We start from the raw sequence: 25,486 nt of genomic DNA, 5'->3' as shown, positions 1-25,486 counted from the left end.
AAAAGTCAACTGGTTAACAAAAGAAGGGAAAATTCTTACATAACATCACATTAAAAGAATGTTGAAAACATCTAGTGTTTGTCTAATAACTGTCGATCTACATTGTTACATCTCGCGGTGGTTAATAAAGTATTGGTTCAATATTCAACGCTTGCTTCTATTGTTCGTGTCCGAACATTTCACTTTCTTTTTTATCATTCATGTATTTATCATTCATATAGTTGTCAAAACAGCGAGTTCCTTAAATGTGACTAGGTCAAACCAGTTCATTGTCACATCAGGTAATATAAAAAAAAAACTCATTTTTCCGGGAAATGTCCATTCCGGGAAACGTCCATTCCGGGAAATTTCATTCCGGATAACGTCCATTCCGGATAATGTCCATTCCGGAAAACGTCCATTCCGGATAACGTCCATTCCGGAAAACGTCCATTCCGGATAATGTCCATTCCGGGAAATGGAATTCCGGAAATTGTCATATAGAATCAACAAAAACAATGTAAATAACATCGAGAATCTTTTAACGTACAATTGTTCTTAGGTAGTGTACTAACATTTTCCCACAATATGGTGGAATTTGATGAACTCTATCTTAAATGCCTATCGTTTGAAAATTGACCCAACCTCACCCCTTAGAGGAGATGATATGGTAAAAACAAGTCATCCAACAGTGTTTCTTGTTCGAGGGAACCGTATCGAGAAATTAAAAAGAAAGATGTGAGCCGGTAACATGGAGTTAAACTTTCGCAGCTGTCATGGTGAACTTCACAGCAGCTTGACAGAAAGTTTAACTCCATGTTGCTCTTTTAATTTCTCGATAGACATGCTTAGATGTTTGTAGTAGTGATTTTCAAACATTTGAGGACTTTTCGAGCAATTGGGTACTAAAGCCATATGTCCATTTTTATGTACAACGGTAAAAATCACGATAGGAGCTTTTCTGTCAAGACCGTGAAGTTAATTTTTAAAAAAAGGTATTAAAAATCCATTTTAAATCCTTTAAGGTCGTTCAAAAGGTCATTGTACTCAGAAAAATAAGCTTAATCGTTGTGAACAATAATACCACAAATTTAAGCTTAATTTTAAGACCCAATTCCAACAACAAATAATAAAAAGTTGATTTTTCGAGAGGTTATTTTTGGCCAAAAACGTACCTCAACTATACACAGGTGCCAAAATGACAGAATTTGTTCTAGGAACGAGTTTATTTTCAGATAAGTCATCTAAAGATGACCCCTACACAACCCTTTTTACAGAATTTAGTTTCATTGAAAAGAACCTGAGAAATGGTAAAATCCGTAAAAAAAAATTACGGTGGGCACTTTTTTAATTCAAGCTCAGCGCGCGATTTGGGATTTTTTGTTGTATGGAAACAACAATGTTCCTGTGTGTGTGTGTGTGGTCCAATCCAATACCCGCTAACCGGTAGCGAAATTATGGGAAAGTATAATTTGTATCAGACTGTGTACATGCCGAATGCTGATACAGCTTATCTCAGTCCTGGGTATAAGGTGGTGATAGCCCTCGCGCTGCTTCCAACGACCCATTTCAGAATGACAGAGCTCCTTGCGGTCCAATTCCGAGGTCGTTGGGCATTGTTCGGCCCCGCCTAAACATAGAAGCAAGCATCTGAAGGAAACTCGATCTATATTTAGACTTCCAATCCCCTCAGGCAAATCAGGGATCAGCGCGTATTTAATAATATGAGAAGAAGAGATAACATGTTTCAACACTACGGATCAATTCACTGCAAGAGTGTAAACCTTCTGATGGCCGACTGCTTAGCGTCCCAGACCACCAATCAAAAGGTGTGAGTTCGAATCCCACCTGATTCATTTTAGTTTTTATTCAAATTCAAATTCCTGATTCCAAATTTCAATTATATCGACCGGGATTTAATCCCTAAACCTTCTGCTTGGGAGACAGAAGCCGTACCCATTAAGCCACGGAGCCGGTTTTGTATGGAAACAATGTTCCTGGCATCCTAAACTATCATTCTAGGGTTGAGCATCATGATTTTGATCCCTTTTCATTTTTTTTGGGCGGCCTAATGGCCAGGCATGTGCGGAGTTGTCTGGAGAACATCGATCGGTTGAACTAAACTGCTGAAAATATTTGCAACGGCCTTATTGCTTAAAACATCGATATTCACCCTTCTTAAAGTAATTTTTACATCTACTGTTAAAAAAACAAATAGGCCACAGCAAAGACCTCTTTAAATCAATGAAATGTATATAATTCTAGAATCGTTTATAAAAAATATAATTGAATTAAAAATATGTATCAGTTTTCGAGGTCGATGATAACAAAAAAAAAAGTTATTTTAAAGATTATCACGACAGACTCGAACAACTTTTTTGGCTTATGTCATGGAAATAATTTTTATATAAAAGAGGATATTAATAAAATAAAATACTATTGAAGGATTTTTTTCGGAAACGAATGTTGTCTGAAAGATATTTTATTAATTTGGGACAGCCAGTGCTTAAACATACATACCTTGACTTTTTTTTGATAAGGTCCTATAAACAAATGTAAACATTGAGTGTATCCCTTTCACACCTTATGTCAAAGTCCATCGGAGTAAGCGGGATACACTCAATGTTTACATTTGTTTATAGGACCTTATCAAAAAAAAGTCAAGATACGTTTTACAGGATATTCCATAAACTTTTTATTACACGGATGATTCGAAAATTCTGGAAAGTATCCAGAAATTCCTAAATATGATGATCTATTCTAATGTTTCGCAGCAATGAAAAGAATGAAAAGATTTTCAAACCCCGAATCAATCTTCGTCAATCTTCAAGCACTTTGCCCAAGACTTTGCCAGTGAGAAAATTTCGATGAAAAATCAATAATTGGAAATACCAGCGAACCACTTTGCAAATTGCCTCAAATTGGCTATTTTACTCCAGATTTTGACCACCACTTTATTTGATCTTACAATTTTCGTCACTATTTTTCACCGCAAAACGTTTTCACTTAAGTTTGTCACTATTTTTCACAACTTTCAAGAAATTTTTCACCAACCAAAGCTTTTTTCGCTCCTTCAGCAGCCACGCAAAAGACAACAATGATAACATCAACCAGCGACTGACGTTTGTGTTAAAGACGCAAGATTTTCGTGCCCACTGGCGGGACGACCTGCAGAAAGGTGGGATCACCAAGGAGCGACGGATGTCTGAAAGCTGACAACGCTCCCCTACACGATTTTTATTGCAGTTTTATGCTGCTGTCAGCTGTCAAGTTGGCGCATAAACTGCGTAAACAGATTGAGAGGTAAACAAACGTTTTGCAGAACCGCATTTGCTCCGTCGAGTTGACCTAAAGTTTGTTTTGAAATAATTTGCAATAGTGATGAAAAGTTTTTTAAATCTTTGATAAATTTTACACGAAAACATTGCCTCGACATATTGGTCCTCAAATTTCGTTACAAAATGCATCTGGGAGCGCTGAAACTAGCGCAAAAGCAAAAGTAAGTTTGCTGTTTTTTTTTTCTCAAAAATGCTTTCGATTGTTTAACTAACTTCATTGTTTGCAGGGAAGCGAAAATCGCTGCCGCTTTCCCGAAAGGAGTTCGGTGCCAAAAGTGCCTGGAATTCGGCCACTGGAGCTATGAGTGCAAGGGCAAACGCAAATACGTCCATCGGTCATCGAGGACGCAGCTCTTGAAGAAAAACCTCAACAAGTTGGAAAACAAGGAGTAAGTTTCAAATTAATTCTAGATATCTACGACAGTTACTGTAGCTTTAATTAAAACCTTAAAATTTTCTAGAGTGGCCGCCAGTGCCGCGCCAAAGCCCAAGGAACGCAAGAAAGCATCCGGTGGATCGTCATCGGACAGTTCGGACAGTAGTAGCGACAGTAGCAGTTCATCGTCCAGCTCAGATTCGTCGTCGGATTCGGACACGAGCGACAGTGAAAGTAGTTCCAGTAGCAGCAGCAGTAGTAGTAGTAGCAGCTCATCGAGCTCGGACGAGGAATCCTCCAAGAAGGAAGTGCCGAAAAAGCGCAAGAAAAAATAAGGACGAATGGTCACACCTGAACACTGGAGTGTAATTTCAACTTTTTCGAGAATGCATAACTGAATATTGAGCTAATAAATGAACTTTAAAATTACATTGAATAAAAAAATGTTTCGTCTTGTGTCTATATTAAGTTTAATGAAAATTTAATGAAGTATTCCCGAGGACGCGACAGTCGTCATTAATCAAATAATGTGATTTATTTTTACGCAATACATACATACTATAGCTTTCAAGATGAATTTAAGAAAAATCACTCTGACTGGTCACATCACTGCCCCGTGTGATTCCTGATCTCATACCTGTCTTGCTAACCTAATACTCAAAACTCACGTGATACTTTGTCGGAAATGCAGTCGGTTGGGCGGTTTCTATCACCCTAGTATCGGACTATCCATCCACTTCCTAGAGACTACATGGTAGGAGCCTTTGAGAAGTTGCGAAACGAGGAAAGATAGCTCCTACTGATTTTCTGTGGCACGTTGAGGTAACTTCTGGAGGTCCTGGTCAACGACGGAGGAGCAACTACGGGTGGGCACTTTTGCTTGCAGGAATCAAAAAACAAAAATAATTTAGCAAACCGCTCGGATATATCCAGAAAAAACATCTAGAGTTTTTTTTGATTAGGTCCTATAAACATATGAAAGACAATAGTTTATTGGTCCTTTTCAAAAAAAACTCTGGACATGTCTTTTGTGTTTCTTTTGTGTGGGAGCTTTAAAACTTTTTGGGTAAATTATCATCAACCAAATTGGCCAAGCATCGTTTAACGTGCAACACACAAAACAACAAACGCACCCCGTACCCGATTCGGCCCTTTGAAATTTTCAAGTTTTATGCTTTTGCTGCAGTTCTTGCAGCTGTGGTGTCACTTTTGCGCGCCTAAAATCGCTGAGTTTGTTGCTTTCATTTGCCGCGGACGGAGCGTGTTCTCGTTGTGCTCCAGGTGTTACAAAGTTATTTTTCAGAAAATCGTTTCTTTTGCTGTTATTTCCCTAAATTTGTTTGTTAATCATCACCTCACAAGATGTCGGTAAGTATTTGGAGAGATCTATGTAGTGCAATTCGTTATATCTAACCGTTACGCTCTTTTCTCCGTAGGACAACCCAAGCTCGCCGCCACCAAACACCCCCAGCGACATTGACCGTCGCAACTTCCGGTCCGGGATGACCTCTCCCGTGGGGGACTTTGAGCCGTTCGAGAACGAGGAGGAAATCCTCGGCGACATGACCATCCGCGAGGACAATTACGACGAGGATGAGGAGGGCGAGGAACTGTTTGGGGACAACATGGAGAAGTAAGTTGAATGAAGGGGGGAGTTGCGCTTGGGTCGTGTATTTAATTTGAATCTTCCCTCAATTCAGTGACTACCGGGCGATGCCGGAACTGGACCAGTATGACATCGCCAATCTGGACCAGGAAGATTACAGCGACATTTCGCAGACCGATCGAGCCGCGGCCGAAGCGGAAATGCGACGTCGTGACCGCGCCGCTGGAATTCACCGTGACGAGCGGGATCTGTTCTACGAGAAGAGCGACGACGAGGACGATGTTCCGCGTGCGAAGCGACGTGCGGCGGAAAAGGCCGCCCAGGGGGGAGAGGTCGAAGACGCGGAGATGATCGAGTCGATTGAAAACCTCGAAGACACCAAAGGGCATAGCATTAAGGAGTGGGTTTCGATGCTGGGACCGCGCACGGAGATTGCCAATCGATTCAACAGCTTTTTGAGAACGTTTGTCGATGGCAAGGGCCAGTACGTTTATCGGGACCGAATCCGGAGAATGTGCGAGCAGAACAAGTCCAGCTTTGTCGTTTCGTACACGGACTTGGCAAACAATCAGCATGTGTTGGCCTACTTCTTGCCGGAGGCACCGTTCCAGATGCTTGAGATTATGGACAAGGTGGCGAAGGAGATGGTGCTGAGCATCTATCCCACGTACGAGCGTGTCACGAATGAGGTGCACGTGCGCATTTCCGACTTGCCGTTGGTGGAAGAGCTGCGAACCTTCCGTAAGCTTCATCTGAATCAGCTGGTCCGCACACTCGGTGTGGTAACGGCGACGACCGGAGTGTTGCCACAGTTGTCCGTCATCAAGTACGACTGCGTCAAGTGCGGTTACGTCCTGGGTCCGTTCGTACAGAGCCAGAACACCGAAGTCAAGCCCGGTTCCTGTCCGGAGTGTCAGAGCGGTGGACCGTTTTCGATCAACATGGAGCAGACTTTGTACAGAAACTACCAGAAAATCACCCTGCAGGAATCGCCTGGTCGCATTCCAGCTGGTCGAATCCCACGTAGCAAGGATTGCATTCTCCTGTCGGATCTTTGCGATCAGTGCAAGCCGGGAGATGAAATCGAAGTCACCGGAATTTACACCAACAACTACGACGGTTCGCTCAACACCGAGCAAGGATTCCCGGTCTTTGCGACCGTGCTGATTGCCAACCATATGGTGGTCAAGGACAGCAAGCAAGTGGTCGCGTCCCTGACCGACGAAGACATTGCCACGATTCAGAAGCTGAGCAAAGATCCACGCATCAGCGAGCGCATCATCCAAAGCATGGCCCCGTCCATCTTCGGTCACGATTACATCAAGCGCAGCTTGGCTCTGACACTGTTTGGCGGAGAGGCCAAAAACCACGGCGAAAAGCACAAGCTTCGTGGTGACATCAACATCCTGCTGTGCGGAGATCCGGGCACGGCCAAGTCTCAGTTCCTCAAGTACTCGGAGAAGATCGCCCCGCGTGCCGTTTTCACCACCGGTCAGGGCGCCTCCGCTGTCGGTCTTACGGCGTACGTTCGGCGCAACCCAGCGACCCGCGAATGGACCCTGGAAGCAGGCGCACTGGTGCTTGCAGATCAAGGCGTTTGTTTGATTGATGAGTTCGATAAAATGAACGATCAAGATCGAACCTCGATTCACGAAGCGATGGAACAGCAGTCCATTTCCATTTCCAAGGCCGGTATCATCACTTCGCTGCAGGCTCGTTGCGCCGTCATCGCCGCGGCCAATCCCATCGGTGGACGTTACGATCCCAGCATGACCTTCTCCGAGAACGTCAACCTGTCCGAGCCAATTCTCTCTCGTTTCGACATTCTGTGCGTCGTCAAGGACGAGTTCGACCCGATGCAGGACCAACATCTGGCGCGGTTCGTTGTCGGTTCGCACATCAGGAACCACCCCACCATGGAGGAAACCATTCCGGAATCTCAACCCACCGACAGCATGCAGATCCCGCAAGATTTGCTCAAGAAGTACATCGTCTACTCGAAGGAGAACGTTCACCCCAAACTGACCAACATGGACCAGGACAAAATCGCCAAAATGTACTCCCAGCTGCGTCAAGAGTCCCTCTCGACCGGCTCGCTGCCCATCACCGTGCGTCACATCGAGAGCGTTATCCGCATGTCGGAAGCGCACGCCCGGATGCATCTGCGCGACACGGTCCAGGACGTGGACGTCAACATGGCCATTCGGATGATGCTGGAGAGCTTCATCGAGGCGCAAAAGTTCAGCGTGATGAAGAAGATGCGATCGACGTTCCAGAAGTACCTCTCCTTCCAGAAGGACCATTCCGAGCTGCTGTTCTTCATTCTGCGCCAGCTGACGCTCGACCAGTTGGCGTACCTGCGCTGCAAGGAAGGTCCCCGCGCCACCCACGTGGAGGTCATGGAGAAGGATCTGATCGAGCGAGCCAAGGCGATCGATATCCACAACATGAAGCAGTTTTACGAGAGCGAACTGTTCAAGAAGAACGGCTTCTCGTACGATGCCAAACGGAAGACGATCCTGCAGATTGTGCCGGAAGCGGCGGAGGCATAAGGCGTCCTGATCAGTATTGCCCTAAGTTTGGTTTGTCTTTTCACCGTGTTGTACAACTATTTTTTTTAATTCAGTAAGACTTTTCCATAAAATTATTTGCATTTATTTTTTATTCAGCTTCGAAAACCCTTGATTATACCGCTTGAGGTCTTGGGACTTTTAAAAAATCCTGGCAAAATGCGTGCCAATGATGGAGTCTCTTTTGCAATGCCTATCTCCTCTGGAAGCTTGAAATCGTGTTAAGCTTATTATCCTAAAAAAAGTCTCAAGTGTCCTATAAGTAGGGGAAATTTCGTATGTTTGGTAGGTTAAACACTCGCTCGCTAACTTCTTCCATTTTGTTGATTTTCATTATTTAAAAAAACAACTTATTTAGTAAAGATGTTAATGAGCAAATCCAGCTCAAATCAGGAAATTTTCTGGTACTTTCGTAACCGACCCTCTCCGATTTCAATGAAACTTATTAGACATGTTATTCAAGGCCTTATTTAAATATTTTTGTATTTAGTAATTTCAATATTGCTGTATCTCGAAGCCGGAAAATTGGACGAGCTTTCCGTTAAAAATATTTACGAGACTGAAAAATCAAGTCTGTCATATAGAAATTGCCAAAAACCACAAAAAACAAAATTTTCAAACATTTTTATTTTTAAATTCGCTGTATCTTCACAAGAATTGGACATAGGACAATAATCAATATGGAGACTTTTATGTAAAATTGTCTGAGGAATCGATTCCCACTATCAGTTTTTGAAAATTTTGACGTTCAGACCACTTTTCAAAGAAACAGTTTTAGTAAATGATTTTTGTATTTTTTTAGGAGAGACATACCATCCTGCATTTTTCGTGAGTCTTTTTGCATCATTTTAGGCTATTTCCTCAAAAATTTTGAACGAAAAAAAACGTGACTTCACCTTTAAATTTAGCTTTTAAACATAAAAATTGAAAATTCTTATAGAAGTGGCGTGTATTTTTATTTCAGTGTATTTTTAACAGAAAGCCCGTCCAAGTTCCTACAAGTTTGTCTTTGACCACTTTTTGATACGATGCAACGGCTTCGAGATACAGCAATATTTAAATTACGAAATACAAAAATATTTAAAATAACTTACGCCCTTCTCAAATGTCATTATCGAGTGCAACTGGCTCCATGTACACAAAAATGGCTTATATACCCCTTGGATAACATGTCTAAAAAGTTTCATTGAAATCGTAGAGGGTCGGGTACAAAAGTACCAGAAAATTTCCTGATTTGAGCTGGAATTGCTCTTATAGAAACTTACTTGCTCACTTCCTATCGAGCTATTTATCACTCGATTTCAGTTGAAAACGCTTTTTATGAGCTGTAATTGAACGTCACAACGCTGATATGCCAACATTGGAAGCACGCTGCAGTTAGGTTCTGAACGGCTCCAAAATTTTTTAAAGATCAAATTTAAAGCACTTTTGATCATAATTTCTATTTTGCGAGACCATTTTTCTTCATTTTGTTGGCACACAAATCCACACGCAAGATGAGAGCTCAACTGCTAAACGAAAGTCGCCATCAATATCTTTTCACTTGCGCTAACGATTTCAAAGCACCTAAGATGAAATTTGTTCCAACTAACGGCAACATTTTCTAGTGCACGTTAGCTAGTCACTCACGTGAAAACTAGTCCCGAAAAAAGTAAATAATGTAATCTCAAATGGCAGCACTAGAGCAACTAAGCTGAAACTAGAAAAAATGGGCGGGGTCCAGTGCATTCTCGTCAGATTAGAATACACTCGAGAAATATTTTTTTAAACGCTTGTAAAAGGAATAGAATAACTTTTAGTAAAAGTCAAATTAAAAGTTGCTCTACTGGTTGGTGTGCTTGGTTTTAGTAAATTTCAAGGAACACTACAGATTATCCAGGATCATTCAAACACGACCGCTTATTAGGCTTAAAATGGGTGTATTTCCCCTTTATCAGATTTCGGATATTCTGCGACAAAACACACACTCGCTGCTGCTGCTTAATTGCTTTTATTTATACAACAATTGTGTTGGATCACCACCAGCTTCCAAGCTCATCAACGACCGATGAGAGATGTTGGAAAGCTTCACGAATCCGACCGAAACCGGCCTCATTGAGATAATTTGTATCTTTTTTTGTTTGTTTGTTTGTTTTACAGATTAATAATTGTGTGTTTTTTTTTCGCCGGTCAGATCGCTGACTCCTCATCCATGCCCAAAATATATTTATAAAATGTGGGTAAAACTAAAGACTACAGTGTGAAATTCAACTAAGTATACACATGGGGTTTTTTTTGTTGTTGTAAGATTGGTTTTTTTACACTTTCTCGTTCTGTTCACAGTTTAGGCGAATAACTTAGTAACTAAACAGTGTGTGTTGGTGTGTTGTTTTGTGGTGTATTGTTTTGTTATACTGCGGAAATAAGGAAATCTTCTGGCGTTACATTCGTAAGGCTGTTGGTTTGTTACTATTTTATTTTGTATCGTGCTTGTGATTTTTTTTATTGGAAAAAAGGCACGAAGGGTTGATTATTTAAGAACGATTTTAAGTTAAAACGTTTAGATAGGTTTATTTTTGTATAAGTTTGTAGTCAACCCATTTTATGTTTATTTTGCTTGAAAAAAGATAGTCAGGGGAAACTGATTGCAAGCGAGTTTGCTTTCTGCCAGTGAAATACAGAAACGATATATAAAATAAAAGAATAGTCGGATGTGCCCTTCCTTGAGCTATGTTACACATTCAGTACGCCGGTTTAAACTTTGATTCAAGTCAGTTCATTCACTTTACCATTCGGCATCGCCGTTCGACTTTTGAAACACGTAATCCTTACCGCTAATGTTCATAATACCGTCTTTAAGATAGAACTTCCACTTGTTCCGCGATCGCGTGATCTGCAATTGGGAAGAAGACAGAGTTAAATCATTCGATCAACTTGAACCACGCTGCACTTACCTTATCATACTGACAAACAACGACGTTGTCCGTATCGAACAGGTCGGACGCATCCTCGTCGGTCACGTCGTCCTCGCTGTTTAGCGGTTCCTCCTCAGCGCCACCCTCGCCGTCAATCTCCTCGTCCTCTTCCTTTGATAGGGAATAATCTTGTTAGTATCTAAAACCCTGACAAAGGAAAAATCACTCAAACTCACGTTAAGATCGTCATCGTCGTCGTCCGCAATGTTGTCATCGCTGATATCACTGGCTTCCTCGTCCGAAGTGTCCACCGCGCCATCAAGCTGGTGCCTGATCTCGATCACCACTGTGTGAAGAATATCATTGAGTTAGTATAAGAATTACCGAAACCAAAAGCCGCTTTCGCACTTCTCTTCCGACTTTTCAGCTGCTTCGAACTTCTCGGCCTTGACGAAGATGCTGTCGCTGCTTGGCTGTTGCGTGCCAACGAAGTCACCAGCTGTTGATCCAACGCGGACACCTCGGCCATGTCGGCATCCCCCGGCAAGTCACAGGCCCCGTCCATTTGCTTGTGGATCTGGATGTTGTCTGTTGGTGGAAAAAAAAACCTCAAATCACCAAACGTCCCGTTACGCCCCCACCCAAAACCCTTACTGATGGTGTTGTTCTGGAGATAGGAGTTGACGTGCTGCTGCAGCACGGACGAGGCAACCTGCGGTGGCAATGGCATGATGGATGTGATGATCGGCCCCGTCAACACCTGCTGCAGCTGGTTCTCCTGCAGGGCCGACGCCGGCACCTGGATGGTCAGCACCCGGGGTTGCGAGTTGGGCACGCCCGGCTGTGCCGGCAGCGTAATCTGGATGGCGACCATCTTGTTCGGGTCGAGTGCGGCAACGACGGCGGCGGGCGGTGCCGGGGGTTGAGCCGGAGCTTGCTGCTGCTGTGCGGGTTGGGACAGCTGTTGATGCTGGTGCTGCTGCTGTTGTACGGCGGACTGTGACTGAGCTAGGGGTGGTGGCTGTACTAGTTGTTGTTGTTGTTGCATTTGCTGCTGTTGTTGTTGTTGCTGAACGGGTTGTAGGTCGGGCTCGGGTTTGATCTGGGGAACGTTCGCCGGAGCCGTCGAGGTAGTGCCCTTTGCCGTTGTTCCATTCTGTGCGTCCTGGTTGGCAGCAGCGGCGGCGGCGGCGGCTGCTGCTGCTGCAGCCGCAGCTTTAGACTTCTTTGTACCGTTGGACTGGAAAGAAAATTGGGAAGATGTAGTTTAGAGCTGAACAGTGGGACTAGACAAATATAATGGTAATAGAACAAAGCCTTATGTGTATATGTTAACACTGTTAACGAATTTCTGCTTTCGCTTTCCACTAGCGCTAGCTTAACGTGCCAACAATACTGATTGGCAAAACATTCTCCGTCTTAGGCCTCTTGGCCTCCCCTGACTGCGATGTGCTTGCGGTATCCGGTGATCCTCGTCGATATGCTCAGCTAAGGGGTCTTACTTTACTTTAACTGCCTGAACAACCCCCGGGTCATGAGCTTACTCCAGATGCGTTGCCATCTAACTCGATTCTGGGCTTCTTCTCTCCAATTCCTACTCGAAACTCCCACACTTTCCAGATATTCTTACACTTGGTTCAACTGCACCGGGTTGATTGGCTGGTTCGATTGGCGCACATCTAGCGTGTCCGGCATTTTTGCTACGTGTCCAACCCACCGGATTCGGTCAGCCTTGACGATCTTCCGAAAACTTGGGTTGTCGTAGAGTTGCGCCAGCTCGTTGTTCATCCTTCTTCTCCATAAATTGTTCTCACACACGCCGCCGAAGATCGTCCTTAGCACTGCTGGCCGTACGAAAACCTCAAGTACTTGCAGCGTTTCATAAATGGTATACTTTGTACGTCGAGAAAGGTGACCAGACCTTAAGATCTTGTGGAGCCCATAGTAGGCACGACTACCGGTGATTAATCGGCTCCGAATATCTCTGCTGCAGTTGTTGTCCGACGTAACCAACTATCCGAGGTACCCAAACTCCTCCACAACCTGGAACTCGTCTCCGTCGATCGGCACGTTCCTCCTGCCAGCAGATACTTCGTTTTCACCACATTCACCCTCAATCCAATCTTCTCCGATTCCCGCTTTAATTCTGTGCACTTCCTAGCAAACTCCTCGAACGCAATGCGGACAATGTCCATGTCGTTGGCATAGCAGAGAAACTGGCTGGATCGGTTGATAATCGTGTCCTGCATGTTGAATCCCACCCGTCTCGAGACACCTTCAAGCCCATTGTTGAAACAGAGGCCGGAGATACCGTCGCGTTGTCGCTGTTCCTTAAGCCATTTGATTGTGTCGGACATCGCACCCGAGATCTTCATACTACACACGCGATCGACCGATTCGTATGCTGCTTTGAAATCGATGAACAGGTGGTGCGTCGGGATCTGGTACTCGCGACAGATTTTTTTTTTAGTTTGGCGTAACAAAAAGATTTGATCCGTCATCGACATCTCCTCCACAAAATCGGCTTGGTACGTACCAACAAAATCCTTTGCTCGCTCCGACAGACGACAAAAGATGATCTGGGAAAGCACTTTTTAGGCCGCGTTGATAATAGTGATTGCTCGATAGTTCTCACATCCCAACTTGCCTTTCTTCTTGTAGATCGGATATATAACTCTCTCTTTCCACTCCTCCGGTAGCTGTCCACGACCTTGACTATCAGCCGGTTTAGACGGGTCGCCTACTTGTCCGGGCCCATCTTGATGAGCTCCGCACCGATACCCACTGCTTTGTTGTTCTTCAGCTCATCGTGGGTCGTGACTCATCCCCGTCGTCTGCCCCAAAAGTCAAGTTTCTTCCGTCATCATCCCGACACATTTCGGCTGGCGGCATGAAGCCGTTCCGGGATTTACTGAATTTCTTGTAGAAGTTACGCGTTTCGTTGAAGCGACACAGCTGTTCCATGTCCTTGCGCTTTAACAAGTTCCCGCGCTTACTGGGTAGCAACCTCATGATCCTTGAGTCGCTCCAGATTATATCGCTGCGAGCGACGGAACCGGATCTTGGTGACTTCGGACAGGCGTTGGCGCAGCTTTGCCACTACTAGGTTCTAGTCCGAGTCGATGTTCTGACGTCGATTATGTCCGAGTAGTACCTACCGTCGACGAGAACATGGTCGATTTGTGACTTGTAGAGAAGGCTGTGCTGGAAGAAGGTACTACGTATGGCCATGTTTCATGGGGTAGCAAAATCGTTCCCGTTTGTCTGGCTGGTGAGCGCTGAACCTCCCAATAACCGGTCTAAACTCCTCCTCCTGGCCGAGCGTTTAAGTCGCCGATGACAATCTTGACGTTGTGTTTTGGACACTTCCTGTACTCGCGATCAAGAAGCTCGAAGAAAGCGTCCTTGTCGTCGGCGTCGCCTTCCATGTGCGGGCACATTGATGATGCTCAGGTTGAAGAATCGACCCTCTTGACTAGCCATCAACCAATCACGTGCTTAGCCATTTCGCCCAACACGATAAAAGCTGTCCCCAGCTCGTGTCTATTGCTGCCGATTTAATACATAGTGTAGTCACCGTACTCTCGGTGGTCCTTCCCCTTCCAAAACACCTGCTTCCATCGAAGTTGAGAGACTTACATTTCCACGTCCCAAGTTTCCAATTCCTGGATCCCCGAAAACCTGGTTGACGATTGGATTGGCTCGCATCTGGAGCACTAAGCACCTCTATAAACAACTTGTATAGTCCTGCCGCATATGCCGTTTTCTGTATTAAGCTTGTATGGCAAGGTTCTAAAGCTTTCCCCGCTCCAAAATCTTGCAATAGAATTGCTTCCGTGAAGAAACACCGCCAGCAAACTAAAGCAGATTAGTTCAATCAAACTATTTGGGTTCAAGTACCTTAGAGTGCGACACCGACTGCAGGTGGTTGAGGCGCGAGACCGGAATCGCATGTGCGTGTGTTTTTCATGAAATTAGAGTAAAAGTTAGGTGAAATCAGATCGTGCAAAGTTAGTACAAATCCAATGAAACTTAAAAGACACACACACAACGCATACCTTGTTGCTGTTGGCCAAAATGGAGGGCGGGTGCTGGTCCTGTGGTTCCGGTGCCGTCTCGACCGCCTTGCTCGCCATCAGCTTGGCCGTCCAGACCTGTTTCATCTCCTGCAGCACCTGCTCGTCGACGCCCTCGTCCAGGAAGGCATCCCGAACGCCGGCGATGACGTCATCGATCACGGTGTTGTACAGTTTTAGCTTTGAGGAAGAGCGGAAAGGAAGAAACAGCGAATTAGTACCAGCTACTCATTTAGGAGGGGGTTAATTTGCATGATCAAGGTTGTTGGAAAAGGGCAAAACCAGCAGAAATGCACACTGTAAAACTGTTGTTATGCAATGCATATTTTACGACAACACTTATTGATTACTCAGCCCTCACAAGTTGTGCTGAATTGAAACGGTTTTTGTTTGAATTTTTAACTCCACTTGAGTCGCTAATGATATGGATACGGGTTGGCTTACGGGCTCTCAATAATTCATCACATCAGTTGGTTATGGTTGGAAATTTGACTAAGTTGAAAACTCAACTATATCATTTTCAAAATACTTTGTTAAACCCTTAAAATTTTGTTAATTGCTATTTTGCTTTGTTACAAACAAAACGGCCCGATTTGATCCACACCAATCAAGCCCACAGGTATCGCACAAGTTTGGCGTTTTTTTTCGCTCTTATCAGTACAACATTTGTTGTTGATGTATTTAGTCAATTCCCACCGGGGGCTTCGTGTGCAAAGAAAAGTGTTTCTGCTCTCACACGTTTGTTTTTGAATACTCTTTTGTAAAAGCTCCGCTTGTGGTCGCGAGCAGCACACACAGGTAAGAAGGTACAACAACCAGTCACATTAATTTGTTCAGCAGGTTCGGGCAGGAGGTACCTACTACAACTCTCGATAACATGCCACAAAACTGTCAGTGATTAGAACGCGCGCGAAAAGAACATCAAAGCGCGAACTGCGCGTGACGTGTTGTGCGAAAGGTATCATGAGACTACATTTTTTTTTGGTAAAAGAAAAATATTTCGTTTTGTACAGTCTAGACTATGTTGTCCGAAGCGCTTGCAAAAAAAAAATCGCTTTGGATAATCGAATCACAAAAAACATATTTTTCGGATTTCTTATGTTGAGTTATTGTGCTCAAACATTGAGCTGCTCTAAACTAATCTGCGAATTTGTAATGAAAGATGGTGGGCAATATGGCGGTTATGAGATATTGAGAAATTCTGTCACTGCCACTCAACCACTCAAATTTGACTAATATTTGGACGCTGACCTAGAATTTGATGTTAATAATCAAGCAAATTAAAAACGTTACCTTAAGGTGGTTGAAGCCTTCCTCACATTGGTAAAGTTATATTTTTTCATTTGATAGGGTTGTTAGATCTTCAATCTTTTGGGCGTGTTGGAAAGGTCTTCTGATTACCCACCAACGATGAGTCGCATGATAGATCCGGACAACGTTTTCATCAAAATATTTTAGATCCGGCCTATAAAAAGTGTATAAATAACACTTAAGTGCTTATTTCTTTTGATAGGGTAGTCAGATCTTCAATGTTTTGGACTTGTTACCTTTTTAAAAATGTATAACATGACATTTTCCGGACTTTTACCAAAAATAAATTTTTAGCATAACTTTTGAAGTACTTAACAAAACTTCATAATATCAAATAGAGTCTTGTGGGACCCCAAGACGGATCGGATGAGACCAAAACGGTCCAAATCGGTTCAGCCAGTCCGGAGATAATCGAGAGCATTTTTTCGGTGCACGGACTTACAGACATACACACGCACAGACATTTGCTCAGAATTTGATTCTGAGTCGATATGTATACGTGAAGGTGGGTCTAGGAGGTCAACTAAAGAAGCTCATTTTTTGAGTGATTTTATAGCCTTTCTTCAGTAAGGTGAGGAAGGCAAAACAATACCCGACTAACAGTGTTATCTAAATTAAACTTCATACACTGATAGAGTTGTCAGATCTTAACTGCCGTTCTACGCATAATTGTCCCATGTTCAAAAAAGTGCAACTGAGAAAAACGCGATTGAAATTTTTCGATCGATTTCTGTGTTTCTACGCATAATTGTCCCGTGGATTCCTATCCACCCTATGTGTCCCTAATCGCCCCAGTTAGCAGTTTATCACCCTTATTTGTGATTCTCTTGCTATACAACAGGTAAACAAGACATAATGCTTATTAAAACTAATAATTCTGTGTAAGAAAATACTTGGTGGGACAATTATGCGTAGAAGTTTAACGATGGGACAAACAGACTTGGTGTTGTTTTTAATGAGTTTCCGAACAAAGTACCAAATATTATGTGTTTTTCTTAAAGTACACGTCAAACTAAACTTAAAAATGCCATAATGTCAAAATCGCCCAAAACTGACATGGGACAATTATGCGTAGAACGGCAGTATATATATAAAAAATGTACGGATCCATCATCCGACCTACTGTTGGATAGGTATTTGAAATACCTTCCTAGCCCAAAATATCAATATCTGGCAACCCTGTCTCAAGTTAATACGACTTAAGTGATAAAACCTTCCGAACGGGTCCAAAGATCGAATATCTGGCACCCCTGTCTAAAGTTATGACCAATTAAGTGAAATGCGTCTACTTTTTGAGGCCGAATGTTAGTTGGACAAATTTTTCTGCGATATTGGTTTCCAAAAGAATTATTGTGTGATCCATTTTTGTTAAACAGTGAGGAAAGCACCAAACACAAGGGTGGATTAAGCTAGTTTTTTTCATAACTTTTGAAATACTCAACTGAATAAAAAAATGAAACAGACACACAGACATTTGCTGAATTTGATTTTCAGTGAATATGTATTACCCCCTCTACAACCCAACCCCGCCTTTAGACGGGCTTCGATTTAATAAATCGTCAAAAATCAATTTTTCAATCAATTTTTGAACTTTAAAAAGCATTGGAAAGAAGATCTTTTAAAATTTTAGAAAATTTATGGGTTGAAAGTTTTACTTGTTTAATGTGACTTTGCCAATATTTTTGAAAATGTCATTTTTTTAGGGGTCAACTTTGGCTGTGTTTTTTACTAACATTTCCTATGTTTTAAGTAAAAAAAAGTATGCGGTAATTTTTCTAGTGTCCTAGACTATGCCTCTACGCATTTTTCTACAAATTAAATAATAATGGTGCCATTTTATAGCAAAAATGTGAAAAACAAGCAAAAAATTTAAAAAGTTACTGTAAAAACATAAAAAAATTAGATAGGCAAAATGTAATGATAGGAGGAGGTAGAATAGGCAAAATACTACCAAAAACAAACATAAACTAAACAAGATAAATGCAAATTAAAATACTAAAAATGAAACAAGAAAAACATAAAACAAGAGAAGTAAAGTTTTTCGTAAAACAAAAGTTGCTCAAAATGACCTCCTAAACACGGGAAAAACGAAAAAAAAAATCGAAAAAAAATTTGGGCAGTAGAGGGTTAACACTTGGGTCTTGAAAGTCTAATAAGGATGTTCATTTTTCGAGTGAATTTCAAGGTAATGCGATTATGCGATAAAGGCAAAAATCATACTAATGGAGGGGCATATGGTCACTCAAGAAATTACTATTTTTTTTACAAAATAAAACAGCTGCAAATACTTTTCAAAGTTCAAACTTTGGGGTAGTGTCAAAAAGGAAGGGTGGTCCGATTTGGATGAAAATCGAGATGCTTACTTGTTTTGGTGTTATCATCAGCCCCCAATCAGCCCCACTAAATTTGAGTTTAATAAAACAAAATACATGCCAGTGTGCTTTTTTGTACTAAGCTTGCTGGGATTTTTTAAAAAATACCTATTTACATGAACCCTTAAGTTTCATAAAGAACACAATCTGCTCAAATCGGTCTTCTTTATACTTGAAAAAATAATATTTAAAATAATAGATTAGTAAAAGCATCTCATGTGATCATAATCCATCAATTAAATGTCTCCGGAACACCCTCCTGGATAGTACCATATGTTTCGTCAAACCCCTCTGATCATAAATATTCCAGTCTGACCTTGCCATTTATGCCGATTTGCAATTCTTTTCTCATGTAAAGGGCTCGTGACTCACCACCGACGTCTGGCTGAGTGCCATTCTGGAGAGGGGACCGTTAGTGTTCCCGGTGAAGGTGCTCCTACTTCCGGACTAGTGCGGGAGATGCAAAAGCAAACCTTTCCTTGCAGAATGACTTCCCTAAAATCCCGAATCTGTCAATTAACCGCGGCTAAACCGGAAGTGACTTCATACGTGAGACCAAAACGAGGCCAACGGAAGGGGAAGCGCGCAACAGGGTCGACGGAACGGATGAGACAGATTATTCCGCGGGCGCGATACACACACACTCACGCTCACACACCCGGACAAGGGGCACGGTGATTACTGCTTCTTTTTTTTCCACTTCGCAACAGTCGTCGGATTGCAAAATTTGGCCTGAAAATCGCTCGGAAGATCCGCGATCGGGAGGGAACACGCACACCGGAATTGTCCGCAGTTTTGAGGCAAGGACCGCCGCCGTCGCCGAGGAGCGCACGATTTGGACCAGTTTTGCAAGCGAAATGCGATGGGTTTCGCCAGAGAGCGCAGTTAAAAGCGAAACCAAATTTTTACCACACGACACTTTTCCTTATATACGTTTCGGACTGTTCTGGCCACCGTCGGACTGTGCCACTGAAAGACATGCGGAAGAGCGAGAGGCCAACAGCTGCCTGTCTCGGTCGGGCCTGCAGGGCGCAAGGTGTGTAGAGTTGGGGTGGGAATTTGGGTACACTGTTAATTTGCCTTTACAGTCGAGCATTAGCATTAGCTCAACTTGATGTTTAGTCCTCGGTTTAGTCTCAAATCCCATGCATTCGCTGTTTCGATGTTCTCCAACCGAATTTTGCAGTATTGCAGTTCGTAAAATACATAAATACATAAATATGAATACAAAGAGACGAGTTGTTCCTTTTAATTCCGCTATATATTTTTAATATCTTGACAGATACGTATTTCGTCTACTACTTGCAGACTTCATCAGTGTTCTGTTCTCGACTGTTCTCGATAATGTTTAATGCCATGAAAATTTAACAAAAAGAAACATTCCAGTGGAAAGAATGCTAAAACAATTATTTCTTTGATAAAAAAATTACTTTGATATTCAATACAGTATTCAGCAAAACTTTACAAAAATTCTCAATGTTCAATTCAATAAGAAACAAAACAATTTCTTTTGAAAAATCTTTTTCAAAAACCCAAAAACTTCTGGTGTTCTTTTTGGAATTAAAAATATCGAGAATTATTTAAAGCAAATCTGTTTTAGTATTTCAAGAACCACTCGTGCATTAAACCATGTTATAACATTCAGAAGTGAAAGTGATCGCTTAAAAAAATAAAATGTATTTATCAAGTTGGCAAAAATGCCGTAAACTCAAGTAAAACTTGTTAGAAACTGTAAAAATTTACAAAAATAATTTTAAAAACGTTGAAATTTATTTGTAAACATGTAATTTACAAAGAAAGCTTCAGATAAGATTTTTTTTTGCATACATGTTTAAATGAATTCGATTAATGATGCATCCCGAGATACACCCTCATTCCCCCCCAAAAATGGTCAAATTCCCCCCTAGGGGGGAATTCCTCACCGGTTGAGAAACACTGATTTATAGCTTAAAAATTTAGTTTTCCTGAGCTCCCATATTCAAATACATGGAAGCTACCATTTGTAACACCATTTGCCCCCTACACACAAAAAAATATTACAGTAATGACAAAAGTAACTTACTTTTGAATTAAAAAGTTGTTAAAATTTGCTACATTAAAAGTTTTTTTCTTGTTTTGAAAATGAAAACTTTTACTGCTACAGTTTTTGAAAATCTCATTGCTCACTGATTTAAAAGTTTTTACTTTTAATTCGACTGAAAAATTTCTTTCATTTTGACGTTCTCGTGTAACCGTGTACGCCTAAGTCGTAAATGTAAACAAACACTTTGGTGGGTCCGGTGGTGCTGGTGAGTCTAGGACGCAAAGCAAAGCCGACCGCGGCAGCAGCCAGGACTCGGACGCGGAAACGCAGCCAGGACAGCGGAACGCCTTCGAAGGAGGGTGGTGCAGGAGCGGGACGAGGTCGAGTGCTCGAAAAGGACAAGGCCAGCTTCCTGCAGGAACTGCAGCTGTTCCACGGCCGGAATGCGTAAGAAGGAAGTTTGGATGTTTTGTGGGGTTTGTGATTGATTTTGTTTATTTTTGTAGGATGAGAGGTAGGAATGTGGATTCGCACCGGTTTTATTGGGTGGTGGTGGCCCGGGATTGGTGGTTGAAGGTCAATTCGCGTGACGACTGGGGCGAGATCATCGAGGAGATGGCACTGCCGAAGCGTTGCGTGAACAACGAGATTGCGTTGAAGAAGATTAACTTCCGGTTTTTGGACAAGTACGCGAAAGTTTATTTTCACGAAGGGCCTCCGACGAAGAGGAGGACGACGAAAAGCTACATAATCGGAGGTGGTCAGCGGAGATGTTGCACTCGGTGCCGGCGGTTTACAGCACCGGTGAGTATTGAGAATGTGTGCAGTGGCTAGCCAACTTCACTTACTTTCCATATCTTTTAGCAACCCGCTCACAAACACTCACGTCGCGACGGCGCAGCTTCAGCCGAATGAATCTGGACAGTGAGCCAAAAAAAAATCTGTGTCATTCTCGAAGTAGGATTACGTGCTCAAAATCGAACTCCGTTCCGAGGGCCTCATCAACTCCATGTTCCGGATGCGCTTCCAGGATCGGGAACGTCGACCACCCTTCCCGAATCAATGGCCAACTCCTCCAAGACTGTCCTGATTGCGGCCGGAAACGTGACCATCGTGTTACACTGCTGTCGCGCGTCGAAGCCTCCATCCGGAACCATCCAGCCTGGGGTATTCGGAAGTGACCGGTGGCTTACAGTATGAAGCAGAAGCTAGTGGAGAAGCGATAAATACAAAAAAAGTGTTTTTCTAACATACTGTTTAAATTTTTTTTAAATAAATTTAAAAAACCAAGCACATTTTTCTGAAATTATCCCTGTAGTGCTAAATGTTGTGTATTCTTGCCATAAAAAGTTTCTTTTCCAATTAAAGGTAAAATACTTTTACCAATACAACGATTTTGTTCCATAAATGCATGGTAGTATCAAAAACTTTCCAACTTTTAAATTGAAAAGTTTGAACTTTCTACGAATATTCACCAACGCGAACTTTTAATCCAACGAACGATCTTTTTAAATTTAGAGTAATTTTTCTTTGTGTGTAGCGACCATTTCAAACTGGATTCATCTATAGAGTAATCTACGTGCGTATGTATTGCGTGTACGTACACGAAAATAAAGTGAGGTTAAATTTTGTCAGGCAGCAAAACCAAATAGTGCGCTAGTGTGCGTATGCGAAACGTCATAAAGCTCTATACCCAAACCTTTCGGCACCCTCAGCAAACGTCAAATTCAGCGTTACCACACGACCCCCGCTGGTTGGTCACTTTTTCGTGTGACACTTTTTAGTATTTAAACTGTAAATTTTTACACGGGACCTATATTTTTTTGTATTTTTGTATGTTTGTATTTTTTTTTGTATTTTTGTATTTTTGTATTTTTTGTATTTTTGTATTTTTGTATTTTTGTATTTTTGTATTTTTATATTTTTGTATTTTTGTATTTTTGTATTTTTGTATTTTTGTATTTATGTATTTATGTATTTATGTATTTATGTATTTATGTATTTATGTATTTATGTATTTATGTATTTATGTATTTATGTATTTATGTATTTATGTATTTATGTATTTATGTATTTATGTATTTATGTATTTATGTATTTATGTATTTATGTATTTATGTATTTATGTATTTATGTATTTATGTATTTATGTATTTATGTATTTATGTATTTATGTATTTATGTATTTATGTATTTATGTATTTATGTATTTATTTATTTATGTATTTATGCATTTATGTATTTATGTATTTATGTATTTATGTATTTATGTATTTATGTATTTATGTCGAGTCGAGAACAAGTTTTACTTGAGTTTACGGCATTTTTACAAACTTGATAAATACATTTTATTTTTTTAAGCGATCACTTTCACTTCTGAAAGTTATAACATGGTTTAATGCACGAGTGGTTCTTGAAATACTAAAACAGATTTGCTTTAAATAATTCTCGATATTTTTAATTCCAAAAAGAACACCAGAAGTTTTTGGGTTTTTGAAAAAGATTTTTCAAAAGAAATTGTTTTGTTTCTTATTGACTTGAACATTGAGAATTTTTGTAAAGTTTTGCTGAATACTGTATTGAATATCAAAGTTATTTTTTTATCAAAGAAATAATTGTTTTAGCATTCTTTCAACTGGAATGTTTCTTTTTGTTAAATTTTCATGGCATTAAACATTATCAGTGCAACAAAAAGGTTATTCAAAATAAATAATTCATTTGTGTATGAAATTATGTAATACATTAGAAAATTTCTCATGAATTACATGATTTGTTTATTCTCAGTAAGAAAATTTGATTTGTTTCATCAAATTTTGATATTCATGCATTGATACCAACAAGTTCAACATCAATGGGGGTAGGGAATAAGGCTCTTGAAAATTAGTCAAGGGGGGAATGGAACGAAAAAGGTTGAGAACCACTGCTATAAATGATTATTTATGATAAAAGTTTTGATTGATTAGGTATACAAAATGTGTCTAGAATATTATTAAAAAAAAACTGTTCGAAAAATTTGCAATAGAGATAAGTACACCATTAGATTCAGCAGGAGTTTTGAGCATCAAAAATATATAGTTTTCATAAGTTATTTTATTTTAAAAGAAAATCAACAAAAACTATGAAAATCGAGACATTTCACACAAAAAAATATTATGGTAATGACAAAAGTAACTTACTTTTGAATTAATAAGTGGTTAAAATTTGCTACATTAAAAGTTTTTTTCTTGTTTTGAAAATGAAAACTTTTACTGCTACAGTTTTTGAAAATCTCATTGCTAACTTATTTAAAAGTTTTAACTTTTAATTCGACTGTATAATTTCTTTCATTTTGTCGTTCTCTTGAAACCGTGTACGTCTAAGTCCAAAATGTAAACAAACGTTTAGGTGATTCCGGTGGTTAGTGAGGTGTGGTCCACGACGTCAATCAAAACAGAACGCGTCCGGAGCCAGGACTTGTACGCGGATACCTTCGAAGGAGGATGGTGCGGAACAAGGGGATTAGGGGAAAGTTGGTTTTCAAAAGGATGAGGCCAGCTTCCTGCCGGATCTGCAGCTGTTTCACGACCGAAATGGGTAAGAAGGAAGCTTGGGTGTTTGGTGGCGTTAGTATTTGATTTTGTTTGTTTTTGTAGGACGCCGTTTATGCGGATGTGAATTTCCACCGATTGTATTCGATAAAGTTAATTTAAACGGTGAGGAGAAGGATCCGACGGAAGAGGGAAACGACGAGAAGCGATCGGAGGTGGTCAGCGCGGATGTTGCACTCGGTGCCGGCGGTTTACGACCATCAGCAGCATTATGTGCCGGAAGTGATGACGGGACAGTGTGGGATGTCCTGAGGGTCCGCAGTACATTTCTCGGCGCGGGACATGTTTGACGAGTATTACATAAACATCCGGAAGAACAGTTTGCACCAGTTCTGGAAGAACCGTCTGTACAAAAACCGCAGGTCCTGAAGCTGTCGTACTCGGATTACTTCCAAAGGTTGGAGCGATATCCGACGAACCTGATAAAGAACATCTACCTGGAATACCGAGAATGTGTTCAGTGTCTAGCCAATTTAATTTACTTTCAAACTCTTTCAGCAACTCCCGCCCGCAAACTCTCAACTCGCGACGGCGCAGCTTCGGCCGGATGAACTGGCAACATCTGTGCCATTCTCGAGAAGGACGATGTGATCGGGAACTATCCGTTCAGGCGCTTCACTTCCCAGTCGGAAAACGTCGACTTACCTTTCCGAATTAACACCCAATGGCCAACTCCTCCAAGCCTGTCCTGATGATGGCCGGCAACGAGACCACCCTGTTCTCTACATCGCTGTCGCGCTCCAAAATGTAGGCCGCGATGTTAAGCAGCATAAGCAGCAGTTTTAATATTAAAATAAAAATAAAAATAGAAATAAAATCCATCACATTTTTCGAAAATCATCACTGTAATGTTAAATGTTATTTATTGTTGCCATAAAAAGTTTCTTCTTATAATAAAAGTAAAAAACTTTTACCGATACAACGATTTTGTTCCAGAAGTGCATGGTAGTATCAAAAACTTTTCAACTTTTAAATTAAAAAGTTTGAACTTTCTACGAATATTCACCAACGCGAACTTTTAATCCAACGAACGATCTATTAAAATTTAGAGTATTTTTTCTTTGTGTGTTAGAATGGGAGCTGTCAAATCTCTCACCATCAAAAAGCAGCGTTGAGCTTTCGCTGGATTTGTCTATTTTATGCTTGTAAAAAACATTGAAATTGGGTCCTACAATTAAGCTTAGATTGCAGATATTATTGTTTACAACGATAAAGCACCGACGGTGGATAAAGCTTATTTTTCTGAGTACAATAACCGTGACAATAACCCTACGACGACAAAGAGTTTAAAATGGATTTTAAATCAATTTTGAAAAATTAACCTCGCGGTCCTTCTTGACAGAAAAGGTCCTTC

The 25,486-nt window shown here is 41.3% G+C and overlaps 5 protein-coding genes across 6 annotated transcripts; 4 read left to right on the top strand and 1 right to left on the bottom strand.

The window, feature by feature from the left end:
- The first annotated feature begins 3,291 nt into the window (after positions 1-3,291).
- Positions 3,292-4,120, top strand: LOC120423442 (zinc finger CCHC domain-containing protein 10). The gene is made up of 3 exons (XM_039587259.2): positions 3,292-3,478; positions 3,545-3,706; positions 3,779-4,120. Exons 1-3 carry the CDS (start codon positions 3,441-3,443, stop codon positions 4,026-4,028), a joined length of 450 nt encoding a protein of 149 aa, XP_039443193.1. The 5' UTR covers positions 3,292-3,440; the 3' UTR covers positions 4,029-4,120.
- Positions 4,121-4,908: 788 nt separating this feature from the next.
- Positions 4,909-7,946, top strand: LOC120423437 (DNA replication licensing factor Mcm2). The gene is made up of 3 exons (XM_039587252.2): positions 4,909-5,061; positions 5,130-5,326; positions 5,394-7,946. Exons 1-3 carry the CDS (start codon positions 5,056-5,058, stop codon positions 7,849-7,851), a joined length of 2,661 nt encoding a protein of 886 aa, XP_039443186.1. The 5' UTR covers positions 4,909-5,055; the 3' UTR covers positions 7,852-7,946.
- Positions 7,947-9,843: 1,897 nt separating this feature from the next.
- Positions 9,844-19,482, bottom strand: LOC120423438 (transcription initiation factor IIA subunit 1). Of its 2 annotated transcripts, XM_039587253.2 has the most exons (8): positions 18,895-19,482; positions 14,822-15,019; positions 14,664-14,681; positions 11,418-12,003; positions 11,172-11,351; positions 11,000-11,109; positions 10,803-10,934; positions 9,844-10,741 (listed from the first exon to the last, which is right to left on the bottom strand). In XM_039587253.2, exons 1-8 carry the CDS (start codon positions 18,916-18,918, stop codon positions 10,634-10,636), a joined length of 1,356 nt encoding a protein of 451 aa, XP_039443187.1. In that variant the 5' UTR covers positions 18,919-19,482; the 3' UTR covers positions 9,844-10,633. The 2 variants fall into 2 exon arrangements, with proteins under 2 accessions (XP_039443187.1, XP_039443188.1); XM_039587254.2 differs by lacking the exon at positions 14,664-14,681.
- A 1,086-nt stretch (positions 19,483-20,568) lies between these two features.
- Positions 20,569-22,078, top strand: LOC128093428 (AT-rich interactive domain-containing protein 2-like). Its single transcript, XM_052710142.1, has 3 exons — positions 20,569-20,992; positions 21,052-21,349; positions 21,410-22,078. The coding sequence occupies exons 2-3, from the start codon at positions 21,053-21,055 to the stop codon at positions 21,458-21,460; spliced, it is 348 nt and encodes a 115-aa protein (XP_052566102.1). The 5' UTR covers positions 20,569-20,992; position 21,052; the 3' UTR covers positions 21,461-22,078.
- Positions 22,079-23,681: 1,603 nt separating this feature from the next.
- Positions 23,682-25,150, top strand: LOC120423447 (uncharacterized). The gene is made up of 2 exons (XM_039587266.2): positions 23,682-24,118; positions 24,178-25,150. The coding sequence occupies exons 1-2, from the start codon at positions 24,025-24,027 to the stop codon at positions 24,420-24,422; spliced, it is 339 nt and encodes a 112-aa protein (XP_039443200.1). The 5' UTR covers positions 23,682-24,024; the 3' UTR covers positions 24,423-25,150.
- The last annotated feature ends 336 nt before the right edge of the window (positions 25,151-25,486 follow it).

Source organism: Culex pipiens, chromosome 3, assembly GCF_016801865.2.
Source record: "Culex pipiens pallens isolate TS chromosome 3, TS_CPP_V2, whole genome shotgun sequence".
Taxonomy (NCBI): Eukaryota; Metazoa; Arthropoda; class Insecta; order Diptera; family Culicidae; genus Culex; species Culex pipiens.
Note: the sequence above shows the minus strand (reverse complement) of the source record. Positions and strands in the feature narration are given on the sequence as shown.

Coding starts and splice junctions, on each gene's coding strand:
- LOC120423442 (XM_039587259.2), top strand. CDS start 3,441: ATGCATCTGGGAGCGCTGAAACTAGCGCAAAAGCAAAA. Junction 3,479..3,544: donor AAACTAGCGCAAAAGCAAAA/GTAAGTTTGCTG, acceptor CATTGTTTGCAG/GGAAGCGAAAATCGCTGCCG. Junction 3,707..3,778: donor AACAAGTTGGAAAACAAGGA/GTAAGTTTCAAA, acceptor AAAATTTTCTAG/AGTGGCCGCCAGTGCCGCGC.
- LOC120423437 (XM_039587252.2), top strand. Junction 5,327..5,393: donor TTTGGGGACAACATGGAGAA/GTAAGTTGAATG, acceptor CCCTCAATTCAG/TGACTACCGGGCGATGCCGG.
- LOC120423438 (XM_039587253.2), bottom strand. CDS start 18,918: ATGGCACTCAGCCAGACGTCGGTG. Junction 15,020..18,894: donor CACTCAGCCAGACGTCGGTG/GTGAGTCACGAG, acceptor TCTTCCTCAAAG/CTAAAACTGTACAACACCGT. Junction 11,110..11,171: donor GCTGAAAAGTCGGAAGAGAA/GTGCGAAAGCGG, acceptor TTCTTCACACAG/TGGTGATCGAGATCAGGCAC.
- LOC128093428 (XM_052710142.1), top strand. CDS start 21,053: ATGAGAGGTAGGAATGTGGATTCGCACCGGTTTTATTGGGTGGTGGTG. Junction 21,350..21,409: donor GCCGGCGGTTTACAGCACCG/GTGAGTATTGAG, acceptor CATATCTTTTAG/CAACCCGCTCACAAACACTC.
- LOC120423447 (XM_039587266.2), top strand. CDS start 24,025: ATGGTGCGGAACAAGGGGATTAGGGGAAAGTTGGTTTTCAAAAGGATG. Junction 24,119..24,177: donor CTGTTTCACGACCGAAATGG/GTAAGAAGGAAG, acceptor TTGTTTTTGTAG/GACGCCGTTTATGCGGATGT.